This window comes from Epinephelus moara, chromosome 11 (genome assembly GCF_006386435.1).
Source record: "Epinephelus moara isolate mb chromosome 11, YSFRI_EMoa_1.0, whole genome shotgun sequence".
Taxonomy (NCBI): domain Eukaryota; kingdom Metazoa; phylum Chordata; class Actinopteri; order Perciformes; family Serranidae; genus Epinephelus; species Epinephelus moara.
Window position 1 is genome coordinate 10,055,250 of NC_065516.1, and position 16,202 is coordinate 10,071,451.

Genomic DNA, 16,202 nt, shown 5'->3' on the forward strand with positions numbered 1-16,202 from the left:
ATGACTTAATCTTTTGGAGGTAGTATTTTTTTATTTTTATTTTTTTATCCTTTTGTCATTAGCCGCAATTTCCCCCCAAAAAATCACATAAAAACGACACAATTTTCATCGCAATTTTTGACAAAATTGGCTGCATATTCAAGTTTTTTTTTTGCCGCGAGATCACAAGGTAATTATACACAAGAAAACGTACTTATATGATTCCAATTCTGCCGATACATCCTCCTAAATCCTACACACTGGATCTTTAATTTGTTTCAAAACTATGTCATTTTTGTCACTTAAAAAGCAACAATGATGGCTTGAAAAGAGAGCTTATTCATAAAGCACTAAAATCAGGATAAATGAAGTAATTTTAAAGAAAAAACAATTAAAAACGGTGGCTATATGAAATATCATGCTGTTGAGCCACCCTTGATCACCTCAGGCAAAATTCCATCAGCGCAACAGCCTTACAGACTGTTTCACAAGTCATGGGAACAAGATAGCAAGGCACTGTGCAAATCCCTCTGAAAGAGGACTAAACAAATTATACACTTGGCAAAAAAATGAGGGATATGGGAATTGTTCCATTAAAAAAAAAAATTAAATAAAAACGCTGCAGCCACTAAGCTCAGGAAGCAAAAATCATATCCATAACAGCACATGAACTGAAGGTTAAAGACAAATCCAATCAATTTAGATAAAGTCACACTTAAGACCTATAAAAAGAAAAAAGTCTCAGCATCCTTCACTGCAACACAGAGCATGTGACGGCATGCAGTGGCATGCTCCAATGCTCCGTTTCACACACTTGCAGACAAAAGGTCGCTCATTTAAATACAAGTCAATAAACCACTTTTGCTAGAAAGGGCAGCCCCATTTCTTCTACAGCTTGTTTATTCCCTTGCTTCCCGCCTGACAAGGAATGACCATCCTTCTTTTTATTGATGGCTCTTCCTCTCAGTCCCACCCCACACCTGGCTGAGATTTATTACTGATGTGGAGCCTGCAATTTAATCTTTCAATGAGGACCTATAAGAAGGACATAAAAACCTTTTCAACAAGACTTATGCACCAGGCCCAACAACGAGAGATTCCATCATCTGACCGTATGAAATTTACCAGCCTTACCAGTGATGGCGTGTTCCACGTTGTTAAATATGGTTCAGTTTAAATGCTTTGGAATTTAGCTGTAAAATGCATGAAAACCTGAGGTGGCTTATATAAAAGCAGCAAACCTGTTTACACACTTTGGTGATGATAGCCACTGTAGTAAACTACCTCACTAGGAGTGACTGCAAAGCCAGCAGGTAATTAAGGGCGACTCCAAAATCACAGGCTTCATAACTTGATTGCTTTGCTTTGTTTGGTGCAGAGGTCTATTCAGTGACCTACAGCTAAGCAAGGCGACGGCATGCAGAGTCTGAGCAAACAGTAATCTTGTTGATCTATTCATGACATATCCATAAAGCATGTCTAATGTAGTAACTGACTGTCTGACACAATACTGCAATCACTGACACGGGGAACATAACACACAAGTATCAGCAATTAGATGACCCTTGACTCTGTTGTTAGGAGTGATTTAAAAGGAATTATACTCAGTGATATGCGTATGTGTTTGAATGCCCCTAAAGACATGGCAGTAAATGTGTGGATTATTTAAAATGTGTATGAAACACACTGCTATTAAATGCTCATGCACGCTCTTATCCCTAAATTCATCTGGAAATTTGTTGCCTAAGTAATTCACTGTCAAATGCAACGTAATTTGAAAGGATTGCTCTCTTGAAGGTTATGCATGAGGTGTGCCGGCGATTCAGCCGCTCGTTAGAACATATTAAGAGGTTGAGGGCATTTACAATTGTAATGTAAGTTGATGATGAATGTTGCGGGCAAATTCCAAGAAGAACATCTGAAATAAAAGCTAATGATGCCATTCATCTGTCCTGCCAAAGTAATATATTTCATATATTTTGTCCTCATGGGTAATGGACTTTCCTCCTGAATTGCCTGGATCATATTTCCAAACGGTGCGCTAATGCCCCAATCAGTATCACTTACTACCCTGGTCAACGTTTTCCATTTGTTCCTTGACATTGATGGGCAATATTGTTGTGATTCTGGGTAGAAAATTGCATTCTGTATGTTGTATCAATATCACTGTGTTGTTTAATCAAGTGTGATATGAGAAAAGGGAATCAAGCCTTAACCCCAGGCTCTCAGATCAATAACAATCCTGTACATTAATGTGATATGTCAAAAATCATTTGACACCATGTTATTTGCTTAGAAAGAGCTAACATCACATGAAAAAACATTTTTGGAAACTTTTAGTTAGTATAATAACGCTGCTTTTTATAGAATACTATTAGTTCCCAGGACTGTTGACCTAGGTGACAGTTATATTAACAACCATGTTCACACTCTTGATGAATGCCTGTCTACAAGTGCAGCAGAGGTTTGCGGAGGGAGAACTGAATTTGAATTGTGCTAATACGGCTTCAGAGGTGAAAACAACTCATCGGCTTCTATCTGCTGTCACACACCCAAGGCTATATCTGTCAATCTATCCCATTTGGTCGTCTCCCTTTCTCTCTCCCTCTCACACATGCATTCACATACACAAACGCACACATCCCTACACATTTTCCGTGGGTGCATATCTACCACTATAGCCTCCTGTGTGTGTGTATGTGTGCATTTTTTCCCTCCATCCCCATTACCTGACTGAGGCATGACACAACCCAGATAGCGAGCTCTGAGCTGTCAGCAGCAAAGAAATGGCTCGCGAGCCAATATCGATCAGCTATAATAAGCTCGCAGCATTTGACACAGTGTTTTCTTTCTATCAGCTACTCACCAGTACACCGGCTGCCCGCGAAAAACTTACCACGCAACCAGCAGTCGTGATGTGGTATGACACTAGCGCTAGCCTGACAATGCACGAACTTGGAGCCACCTACAACATACAGCACCAGTATGCCAACAGTGTGCCACTCTGTCATCACACTGCTGGGCTGGTAGAACAGTGGTTGCATGGTGTTTGGATTGAAGGGTAGTTTTAGACCTAATAATGAGTAGCAGCATAAAAATAAATTCATGACAGCAGTGGGGCCAGGGATGCATGCAAAGCCCCAATGGATACAGAATGATTTACACTGATTAACAGCATCTAGTATCTCTCCTTTGTCCAGCCTATTTCTCCGAGACATAACTGAGCTCAGTACAACACCAATATGAGATTATTTTCTCATACTTCTTAAATTAAGCTCCTGAGAAATAGCCTTCCTCTTGTCTCAATCCAATCCTAATTTAGGATCTGAAAATGCTCTTTTTCTTCTCTCACTGCAGTAACCTCTATTTGTCTAAAATAATTGGCTCTTGAGATCAGAGTGAGATCCAAAAGAAAACTTGATTGGCTAATAAATGAGCCTGCACAATTTCAGAAATTTTGTCTGAGTGATCACATTCAAGTCTCAGCTCTGTATTTTATCTGTTCTCAGAGTTGAGAAAGCTCAGATATGAGCACAGCAAAAGGACTCCTGCTGCTTTATTATTTTGTTCCTTATTTCTCTAAGGGGGGTTAGGAGAAACAGATCAGGATTTAGTAATGTTCAACGAAGAAGCAGATTTTTTTCTTGTGAGACAAAGAAGGGACTACTGTGAGCAGCAAAATTTTCCTCTGGCATTTGCTTCACAGACCAGATATCTATGCTGTAGAAGACAAAAAAAAAATACTGCTTAATTTCAGTTGGATTACACATCAGAGTCCTGCATCGGGTTTGCAGTACCCAGCAGGTGACCTTGTAATTTGTGTTAATTTAATTTCCTGGTTCATTTCTGAGTACCTGGAAAAAGAGAGGCGCTTCAATCATGTGACTGACAGACATGTTAACTGTGGAGTTATGCTGCTCTGTATAGTAAAAATAAGCACAAGTTTTCATTTAAATTATTTTTCTGAATTATCTTTGTTTTAAAATATACTATCCTGTTCACATGTGTGAAATGACCCAAAATGATCACTTTAAACATGCTTAATCCATTATAGAGTGCCGAAGTCACCCCCCTTTCGGTAGAGCTCATGGGACCTTAGATCGGAAAAAACATGAATGGCAGTGAATGAGGAGAGCAATATTATCTTTTGTTCCCGTTTGAGTTGCGAGTTGAAATCTAAATATGTTGTTAATGAATTTAAAACATAAATTTTAAGGTCAAGAAAGTCATACTTTGTTTTAAAACTGTTGAGATATAAGCTACCTGCAGCTTGGCCTCTCCGCTGAAATTCCACTGTTTTATGATTAATCGATTTATGATTGAAGATGTCTGTGTGTTTTGTGCCAGGTTGCAGTCACTCCAAGCTGCAGGAAGCGAGTGAAAGCTATGATGTCACATACGCAACCGCCTCCTGTGTAGTTTTTCTAATTATGTTTTTTTCAAAAGCTTATATCTCACCAGTTTTACCACAAAGTATGACTTTATTGACCTTAAAATTTATGTTTTAAATTCATTAACGAAATATTTGGATTTCATGTCACAACTCAAACAAGACCAAAAGATAATATTTCTCTCTTCATTCACTGCCATTCATATTTTTTCCGATCTAAGGTCCCATGAGCTTCACCAGAAGGGGCGTGGCTTCGGCACTCTATTTCCTGCGGCGGGGGGACAGGCAAAGTTACCTGTGAAAATGACACTGGGGGTTTTCAAAACACCCCCATTGTTGACAGAAAGTTGAACTCGCCCACCCTCATGCAGACCTCCTGTCTGTTTCTGTAAGCTGACACCATTTCCCTCAGTGGAAACGAAGCTTGTATTGACTTGTATTTCACAGATAAGAAACAATAAATTATGAAGACAGTAAAGCCTCCACTAAAATAGCATTTTAAGTCGTGTGTGTGATTTATCCTGGCTTCATATGAACAGAGGAAATCTCCGCTCGTTGCTAGGCTAATGTATACCATGTAAAATGCCATAGGCTGGCGCTAATAACGTTAGCATGTTGTATTTGTTTGGAAAACGTGTTTCGTATAAGACAGTTGTTTTGTCAGTGAATGTTGTGAGTTGTAACAGAGCCAAACTATGTGCTGTTACCTTTCTTAAGTGTTGCTGTTGTCCCTGGTTTTATATGAGAAGAGGAAAGATTGCTAGATGCTAGGCTAGTTTATGCAATGTAAAATGCCATAGACTTGTGCTAATAATGTTAGCATGTTGTATTGGTGGGGGAAATGTGTCCAGATAAATAGTTTGTCTGTCAGTTCTGCGATTTGCGTACTTGTGTTTGAAATTGTCTCTATTAAGCCATATTTAATGTGTGTTTTGAATCAACTATATAAATAAGGTTTTACAGCACTTAACACAGTCCTCCACCGCCGACTAGTGTTTTGGAGGTGTAACTGCAGAGTGACAGACACACCTCTGCAGAAGTAAATCTGCACGTTATTTTCATTTTCCCACGACCATCGATTAGTTGAAGATTATGTGCGACTTTAGTTGACCAAGATTTTCTGTAGTTGACTGTAGCCCTAGTTATTATAATATTTGTCATTTCAGTTTGGGCTGCTGATGTTGCGGAGCCAGGTCAGCTTGCAGAACTGATTGGTCATACTGTAGGTGCAGGTGGCAGGGGCAGGTGCACGTGTGATTCCGGTTTGGGAGCAGACCTTGAAAATACATGGGGGACTCTTCTTTACATGAGATAATAAGCATACATATTTAATTGCATGTAAGCACGAGGCGAACAAGTACGATCCAACGCTTTTCAGAATGTCTACTGATATGTGAATGTACTTGCCGGTGCGAGGTTGCTGGGCAATCCACGGAACAATGTTGGCTCGCTATCAGCAAAGAGTTGTGGCTTCCATATGCATTCCTAAGAGGAGCTCCACATAATCCTGGGTGCAGAAATCCAATTACAGCATTTTCTACAGCGGTTGGTTACATTCTCCTCTGAAATCACTCAAATTAATCAATATGCTGGTTTACTGCATAGCCAATGAGAGACCATGTGCTGCAAATCCTGCAAATAACAGGGAACACCGCCCTCTCTCAAAGCCAAGAATTCCCTTATAGCACAATCACTGTCCTAAGTATGTGACTATTCCACTGCCAGTACGGATGAGCCATCATTCTTCCCTTTTGTCCCAGCAGATGAGTAGCTTCAGTCAATAGACCTGTTTTTCGTTAATAGGAGATGAATAATGGTTCTGCCGATATTTGTTTTGACAACACTGCTGACGCACTGGCTGGCCATCTGCATTGCCTCAACTGTTCCAGACAGGGCAAGATGGCCTAATGGCTAGAGAGAGCACTGTGAAAATTATAGGTCACGGCTTTGAATCCTACAATGTCTAATGCATGTCCATAAAACGCCATAAATCCTTGTAAAATGAGGTTAAGCAAGACTCCGAACGGCGACATGATCACTGAAACACCCATTTCACACAAGCATTAACTGTCTAAAATGTAAATGTAAAACGTTCGACAGTCTTGAAAAATTGTGAACATAGAGAGGGGGAATATAATCCTGAATGCAAATATAATGACTCAAACAGATGGTGCGAGTTCGGATGGTAAAAAGGAATCTTATTTCAGTTCCTTTCTCTACCTGTTTCTTTTTATAGCTGCCATGTCAACTGGTACCCTGAGCAGAGCATCTTGCTAATTATGCTTATCATGAAAAATGGAGTGTAAAGACATTTTCACCATAATACGGGCGCACATGATCTCACCGTCTCTGCGAGCCAGCTCTCATTCAGTCACTCTACACATGCTTTATGTTAACCAAATGTGTGTTTGCTTTGCTGGATTGACATAAAGCTATATGCCATCATTTTAATTCTGCACGCATAGACACTGTTTTGTTGACTCGTGTATTAGAAATTGGAAACAACTGTTACAGGGAAGGAATGGACAATTGTTTCCTCCTCTTCAGTAAAATCACTTATGTTCTTTTGACATACTGTTAAGATGGTTGTAGCTGTGATTCTGCCTCTTGTCTGTTGAGCCCAATGGGTGTTTTGTAGTTTAATAGAAGCCTTCCCTATTAATGAATCTTTATATATAATTGATTACCATTATTAGAGTAATGGATTTTTTAATTAATATCAGTCAACTTTCACTTAAAATTAATGAGGCAATGTGCCTGTTCTTTTTATTATTTGCATTTGCATTTTTCTTTTCCATCTTTAATTGTGCACTTCTAAATCCATTTGCAGGTATGTCTCCTGGGGACTTGTATTGAATAAACTGCAAATATGAAAAATATGCTCCAAGTGTTTTTTCTTTCTCTTGTCAGTCAAAGGATAACCAAATATAAACAGCCTATTAATCATAAATAGAAAGTGATAATTTATTCAATTGTATGCATAAATATGCCCACAATACATAGTATTTAAATCCAACTTCAGTGTTTTGTGTTTATCAGGGATGCACTGATTCATTCAGCCAAAGTTTGACCGATCTGCATGAAACTCGGTGAACATAATCTAGGGACCAATATCTAAAGTTCACTTTTGGCAAAAGTTGGAAAACTTACTAAAACTGAGCTTCTATGGGGCGTCGATAGCGTAGTTGATAGTGCCGGCGCCCCATGTATAGAGGCAATGCCTTGCTGCAGTGGTCGCAGGTTCGACTCCGGTTTGCAACCCTTTGCTGCATGTCAAACCCCACTCTCTCTCTCACTCTGTCCTGTTCATTAAAGGCAAAAAGCCCAAAAAATAATCTTTAAAAAAAAAAACTAAGCTTCTATAAGGCAATGAATATTGCGGAGGGCGTGGCTCATCACATAAAGGTGTATAACATCTCAAGGGTTTCACCGATCACCACGCAACTTTGTAGGCATATGACCACACATAAACTGAGGGGACCCCTCCATTAATGACCCGATCAGACGAAATGGGGGCGCTAGAGAGCTAATTTCTTATCTAGGCCTAACCGCCATATCGATTTTTACTAAACTTGGTAGATATGTAGAACAGGACGCTTCAAGGTGACTGGAGAAATTTAATTCTAATTGACAACTGGGTGGCGCTATAACAACAGAAAAATGCTTAAAAATGGCTAAAATGTGACCGATCGCTGTGGCTCCCCCTGTGGCCCAATGTTTTTTTTTCTTCTAACTTTTGGTATGACTAAGTCATGGTATGGTATGCTGTACTCAATGGGTATGGACTAGTATTAACAAATGTTGAAGATCTGATTTGACTAAAATATACATTTCACTACACATACCTGGACATGTATCGCCTCAACTTCTCTCAAAACACTCTGCCAGCCTGTTAAACTGAACAGCTTGATGTGTTATCAATGTGGTCATTATTATCTAAATGGTAATCGTAACATATGATGGAAACTATTATGAATACTGACACAGTATAATGCAATCCTAGACAATTGTCCTGCAACATATACTACTGTGAAGCTTGCAATAATTCATTTCTGAGAGTGTGTCAGAGAGATGTTGATTCAGCTCTACAGAAGGTATAGACTTCACTGTAAGGTGTCTGTTATTACGTCCACCGGGAGTGGGTGACAGATAAAGATGAGCTTCCTGTAATGTAATGCAATTACAATCTGTATGTCACTGTGTCAAAAATCCTCAACAAAAACTGAATATTATATTTTCACAACCGTGTTATAATTTGTGTTTGAGTGACATGTTTTCTGTCGACAACATGTTTTCCTCGGCTTGGTCTAACAAGTAAAAGATTGTGGACCCTATTATGACTACACTGTTGCAACAGTCCATCTGCCACTCTGATCTGTCTCGTATACGCCACAAGCAAAAGCAGTAACAACTTTCATCATGCTTACGAATGAGATTGTTGTTCACTGGTATTGTCATGTCATCTGCCTAATGGGACAAAACTGACAATCTAGTTCAAATGATGCCGTGGATCATGTGAATGGATTGCAAAAGATTACGGGATTACAAAACAATAGGAAACAAGATGGATAATAAGTGAGCAGAGACACAAAACAGCTACTCTTGCTGCAGCATCCCGTTACTATCTGACAAAAACATAGGGCACTGGAATGCACAGTGTTTTATTAAAGGCTGGCAAACCTAGAAGCACGAGTTCCTGGGGAGCACCTGAGGGCAACAACACTCTTTAACCACACTGCTGACAGCCAAAAGGCCCACAAGAAATAGTTCCCTTTCATTTGGCTCAACTGAAAATGCATTTGTTTGATGATTGCATTTTGTCTGTATTATCTATGAACCAATCCATCCCCAAGTGTGTCTATATTTTACAAGTCAAAGTTGATAAATGATTCAGATAAAAACACTTACAAAGACTCACACCACTCCAGCTCACTTTTGATGTCAAAGGTTTACACATCTGAAATCCTAGTGGGTATTTTCGCTGTGCAGCTTCACCTGCAGACATGCCAGACCTACCATTTCACACAGCCACACAGTGATAGATAACTACAATCATTACTGCTCAAACAAGTACTTCCCAATTTTTCTGATGGGAGCATTTTAATTAGAGAAGGGGCTCTCTGCCCAGTTGATTTTACAGGTGACTGTGCAACCATTTCCCAACAAAACCGTATTCAAAAAACCAACACAAAAAGTAAGCAACCATTGCCAATAACACTGCCACAGGCATGCACAACCACAGCCACACACAGGCAAGCTTTTAGTGCAGCCAGTGACCAAGATAACAGCACGGCGGCCAAAACCCAAGCAGCATTGAAAAGATCAGAATAGAAAGTAACAGATTTATGTATATAGACAAAAGACGTGGGGCCATGGTGTATCTGTGCTGCTTGAACCCACCCCAGACCAAAACCATCACATGTCCATATCCAACTTGCTCATATCATAGCATATCAAAGCATAGCACAGCATAGCAAAGCATAACATGGCATGACATAGTATAGAATGAAACAGAGAATAGAATAAAGCAGAATAAAATGTCACTTATCTACCAAATACATGCCTGTGTTTATGTGCACGCTCAGACATGCACGTAAGACTGGGCAAATTATGTTTGACATAAATATGCCAGTAATGATAAGAACGATTTTCCAGTTTTTCAAATGCATTCAAGGTCACATAAGTAAAATACCAATTTGTTGATGAATGCCATGAACTTTTACTAATTTTGTTAGTTTTAAGTTTTGAAGGAAACTTGGGAAAAATAATTTCTTGATTTGGATCAAATTATCAACACACAGTCCCACAGTGAGTCTATTAATAGTAATTGATTATCACCCAGCTCTATATTACATACACTGTCACAGACTCATGCTGTTCTGTAGGCTACAGGTGTATTAACAAATGTAACACTGCAGCCGACAGCAGAATAATGATCAGCACGGCGGCTGTTCACCAAGCAGCACAAAATAGAATTAGCAGAAAAAAGCCAGGCGGCTTCCAAGCACCAACAAATAGAATAAAACAGTCATGTCCTAGCTTTTGTCTCACACATACAGTCCAAACTCTTCAGAATTCAATTTCCCCAAGTTGACATGAGGAATACCAGATGGCGAATGAACCTCCTGAAACAAGTCCTCAGTCCAGTTCAGGTGCGGAACAAGCCATTTGTTGTTGTAGCCACACCAACAGTTAACATAATTAAACCAAAAATGAGTTTAAACGATGAAAGGTTCTTTGTCAACTGCGCGGCCTTTAGCTAGCTCTGAAGTTATCTCCAGGATTGGCCTCTTTTTTCACAGCTTAATCTAAGTCACTGAAGTGAGCATTTCAGTAATGTTACTTTCAGAGTCTTTTTTAAAACGCAGTAGAAAGCTCTGTATCTGTATCAAGGTGAGATTAATTAACTTTTTCGTCCACTTATACTCCTGCTAGAATGTGGTGGGATATTGGTGGTGCACAGACCGGCCTCTTTATTATGTACACCTTGTTGGTACTGGGTTGGGCCTTCTTTTGCCTCTGAACTGCCTTAATTCTTGGTGGCATAGATTCAACAAGGTGCTGGAAACATTCCTCGGAGATTCTGGTCCATATTGACATGATAGCATCACACAGTTGCTGCAGATTTGTCGGCTGCACATCCATGATGAGAATCTCCCGTTGCACCACATCCCAAAGGTGCTCTATTGGAATGAGGTCTGGTGAATGTGGAGGCCATTGGAGTACAGTGAATTAATTGTCATGTTCAAGAAACCAGTTTGAGATGATATGAGCTTTGTGACATGACGTTGTCCTGCTGAAAGTAGAAATCAGAAATCATCATCTCAGTTGGTGCTAAGGGGCCCAAAGTGTGCCAAGAAAATATCCCCCACACCATTACACCACCACCACCACCAGCCTGAACCGTTGATACAAGGCAGGATGGATCCATGCTTTCATGTTGTTTACACCAAATTCTGACCCTACCATCTGAATGTTGCAGCAGAAATTGAGACTCATCAGAGCAGGCAACATTTTTCCAATCTTCTATTGTCCAATTGCTTCAAGGTTCGACATGTTGGTTCAGAGATGGTCTTCTGCAGACCTTGGTTGTAATGAGTGGTTATTTGAGTTACTGTTGCCTTTCTATCATCTTGAACCAGTCTGGCCATTCTCCTCTGACCTCTGGAATCAACAAGGCATTGTCACCCAGAGAACTGCCGCTCACTGGATATTTTCTCTTTGTCGGACCATCCTCTGTAAACCCTACAGATGGTTGTGTGTGAAAATCCCAGTAGATTAGCAGTTTCTTAAATACTCAGACCAGCCTGTCTGGCACCAACAAGCATGCCACGTTAAAAAAAAAGTCACTTAAATCACCTTTCTTCCCAGTTCTGGTGCTCAGTTTGTACTTCAGCATGTCGTCTTGACCATGTCTACATGCCTAAATGCACTGAATTGCTGCCACATGATTGGCTGATCAGCTATTAGCATGAACAAGCATTTGAACAGGTGTACCTAATAAAGTGGCCTGTAAGTGTATATATGTGGGATAAACCATACAGGCTGGAAATGTATTTACCATAAAGATGTAGGAATTGCCAGTTGTCAATCAAGGCTTGAGGTGAAGTATCACATACAATATCATAACTTTCCTCATTTTGTCTCCAGGCAGTAATTACTGCCAGTAGACTGCGGGGCTCTGAAAAATAAGGGCTGGGATAAACTATGCACTTGTTTCTTGATAGAAATCTTGGCATGGTAATAAGGTGCTATATAGGTCTATATTCACCTGTAAGATGGTAGAAATTGCCAGTTGTCAATCATGCCTTGAAATGAAGTATCACATAATGAGGGTATCATAACTTACATCAATGATTACGGTGCTAGGCTGAGCTCTAGTGCCTACAAACAGTAAATTGAACAGGATACAAAAACTGAACATTGAGGTGGTCGGTGCTGCATACACTGTGAAAAAATCTTCTTAAATATGTCTTCTTCAAGGAAATATCATTCCCCAAAAATAAGCTAAGTGCTTAACTCGTTTAAACTTAACAATTAGATAACCATATCTAGTGCTGAGGGATAGATAGAGCTTTTAGTCTGTAATCTACTTTCTCTTATTGTCAGAGCATCTAGTCTGCGGAGGAGAAGCATATTGCTTACATTATTTTTATGGACAATACATAATCTACATTTCAGATTTTGTGCTCATTGCATAATAATGCTGCGGGACCTAGTTGTCACCCAACAAGGGTCATGCACTAAAAATAATTCTCATTCATTTGAATAGCAATGAATAATGCACCATGGGTGAGAACATCATAATGCCATGCTATGCTTGTGTGAACTGGGCAATTTGCACTGAATCACCAATTACTCCCAGTGTGCTTGTGTCTGCACATGTCTTGGGTTGTTTTGAACCGTAACCTACAGAGAATTTGAAGCTGCATCTCAAATTTCCTCTCCTCTCCTCAATTACCATGGATGTTCACTGGAAAATTGGCTATGTGCAAATGATAGCTTAATATTTACCTGTGGGGTAAAAAAGAGAGACTGAATTACTAAAAAATAAAGACAGAGTCAGTGTGAGGATTCATTCAGTTGTTAAGTGCATGCAGCTACCCTATGGTAATGTTTAGGTACAGATCATGGTTATGGCACATACAATGCAACTACACAATTTGGATAACGATGGAGTAACAGTTAAGAAAAATGTAAACATTAATTTCAGTTGTGATGGGAGGCAAACTGCACTCACCACTATGAAAGCTGGATATGTTACAAGCTCAACCACAAACACATACTTTTCCATCTTACATACAGGACACACAGTTTTACTGAACATTGACATTAAGCATGAATTATATGAATCACCAGAGTAAATGATATCATTATATGTTCCTGTAAACCGCGGATATGTTAAATTTTCACATTATTGTGTAGGGGATATGTTGAAACTTTACATTCCCTCACATTACAGCAAGGCTGTGGTTAATGTGTGGTTAGGTTTAGGCTCAATAACCACTTGGTTATGGGTAAGAAAAGATCACGTTTTGGCTTAAGATATCCACTTATGGTGGCATAATCATGGCTAGAAACACAGCTATGGCTCTGTAAAAATGTTCATGGCACTATTCCACGAAAAGGCAAAGATGGCCCTGTAAAAAAACAACTGCTTTTGTTTGGTTTGGTTTAGGCTACAATAACCACTTAGTAATGCTAGGAAAATATCGTGTTTTGGCTTAAGATATCCACTTTTGGTGGCACAATTCCAGCCAGAAAGGCAAAAATATCTCAGTAAAAACAGAATGCATTTTGTGGCACTATCCCTGGTGGAAACATCTTGATGAATCTCTGTAAAACACCTACGTTTGGTGGCTAAAAAGCAGCTGGAAATGCAACGCCTTGAAACGCCTCACCACGCCTGTTGTTTGTAGGTCTCAAACAGTGGTCTGTAGCTTGAAAGTCAGCTCATATGCAGCATTATTTCAGAGGTGCTACTATGATATGTTACCCCGGAAATCCAGAGTTCTCGCGAGAGCACAATTTGAATTTGCTCAGTGAGTCACTCTGGCAATCAGTAATGATGCTCATTACCCATGCCGTTGGAGCCGAGCTGCACCAATCACATCGGTGTATCTGATATAGGCGGGCCAGAGGCGAGCTAAACAGATGACGACAGCGCTGCGACGACGAAGTCCGGAATCAGTCAGTAAACATTGCAAGATGGCTACGGATGAACACCAGTTGTTTGAAACGGCTTTGGCCGCTACAATGAACGAGTTAGACTTGGCTTTTTCTCTAAAAGAGGAACAGAAGACGGCGCTCGAATCTTTCCTTTGCAAGAAGGACGTTTTTGCTGTTTTGCCGACCGGATACGGCAAGAGTCTAATCTACCAGTTAGCTCCGCTGGTAGCTAAGCATATACGTCACCCCATGTATTGTTCTGATTGGTCGTAGTGTTATCCAATTGCGTGCAGTGATATTTTAAAATGCATGCTTGGTGCCACCCCTCGAGTTGGGCCATTTGCATTACTCATAGCCAGACCCTAAATCTTTCTAGATTTGGGTCTGGATTTCCAGGCTAATGATACATATGAAAAATACAAATATAATGTATCCACTGTGTTGCAGAAATGTAAAATGCCAACATTTTCTTCTGGTGACTGGGTCGCCCAATGGACATAATTCCAAGGCTGATAAATCAGAATGTGATTACAGGCCAGTAACTGGCCTGTAAACCAACATCCCCAATATTTACTCAGATGACATGAGTTTGACAACAAAATTTCCTATCCAAAAGCAACCCCAAAAGTTGCCATATCCACTCAGTTTTAGCAGCACTAGAGAATGGCCCACAGTCAATTATAAAGTGTAGAATTAGAAGTATCTCAGTGCAAGTTATGGAAGCTTTTTTGACAGAGAAAAATGAATCCATGTTACCCGAAGCCAGCAGGTACTCAATTTAGCTGGCTACACTGTATGCCCCTGCTTCAATGCTTAAAATATCTATTCTTGTCTCCTGGAATAAGTGTGCATTTCAACAGTGTTGGTGGAAATTCCACTCCATTGATAAGAAGGCGAAAAAAATCCATATCCATATATGGTGATGATCTCATTGCATTAGAGCCCTTAAATATTTAAAAGGCTTTGAATTGTATGACTGATCTCCCCGGAGAGGTAAACATAACTATGTCAACAGGTGTTCTGCCACCAGCCCAGAATGTGTTTGTCTTGTACAAAGAGAGCTGCTGTGGCACTGGATCTATATTAACAAAGATGTTCTCTGGTTGGAGTAGTGATATTTCTGCAACTGTGCTGAGAGTCATCTGGTCACAGACCTCTGCTGTCAGGTGAAGGTATTAAAAATGGTTCTCTTGGGGTATTTACCTCTAGTATTCAGTCTGATCTATGCCACTTTGTGGAAAAAACTCCTATCTCATATTAGACAAGATTTTTGAGTCATGCTTGAACAGAAATGGGTCCGCGATGTTGAAGAGTTATCACTGCCGCGTAATTGCACAGAGAGAATACATTATTTATGAGAGTTTTAGCCTCATTAATCTGTGAAACGTTCTGAAAGTACGATCATTTTATTTTTCTCATGACTTAGTGTTTTGCAGATCTTTGCAGAGACATGAATTTGCCCTTTGATGCGCAGTCAGTTTCCTTGACTGTCTTTGTGAAATAGTGTTCTTTGACAGCTCTTCCCCAGTGCTTTCAATGAATCATTATCTGTGCCAATGTTTGCACTCAACCTGTCTTTTCCCTCTTTTGTCTTGCAGCTGCACACTGACCTCGATAGGGGGGACAATGCAGTGAAGTACACTCTCCAGGGGGACGGGGCTGGCTCCATTTTCACAATTGACCAAACAACGGGGGACATCCATGCCTTAAGGAGTCTTGACAGGGAGGAGAAGCCTTACTACACCCTACGCGCCCAGGCAGTTGACATCAACACCAATAGGCCCCTGGAGCCTGAGTCGGAATTCGTAATCAAGGTTCAAGACATCAACGACAATGAGCCGAAATTCCTGGAGGGACCATATACAGCCAGTGTTCCTGAGATGTCACCAGTAGGTCAGTGAACATCTGCAGTGACTTGTTATATCCACTTAAGATAGATGAACCAGTACTTTGCTTAACTGATTGGAATCCTTAGCACTGAAAGATTTGTTTTCTCCTCTTGAACTACAAAATATAAAAGTTTGAAGAGCATCACAGGTACAACCGCAGGGGCAAAGCTGCTCCCCCCCAGATTTTGACATTTCAGAGAACCAGTTATTCTTGGTGTGCCCTGGGTATATTTCACAGCTTTGTCTTTATACATCCCCCCCCCCCCCCCCCCCCC

General features: G+C 40.2%; 1 protein-coding gene across 1 annotated transcript in view; it reads left to right on the plus strand.

Annotated features, from left to right (window-relative positions):
• LOC126397483 (cadherin-12-like) overlaps nucleotides 1–16,202 on the plus strand; it is a 145,364-nt gene that overhangs the window by 65,845 nt on the left and 63,317 nt on the right. The window contains exon 3 of the mRNA XM_050056321.1: nucleotides 15,637–15,931. Within this exon, the coding sequence (XP_049912278.1) occupies nucleotides 15,637–15,931 (295 nt within the window). The remainder of the gene's footprint in view (nucleotides 1–15,636; nucleotides 15,932–16,202) is intronic.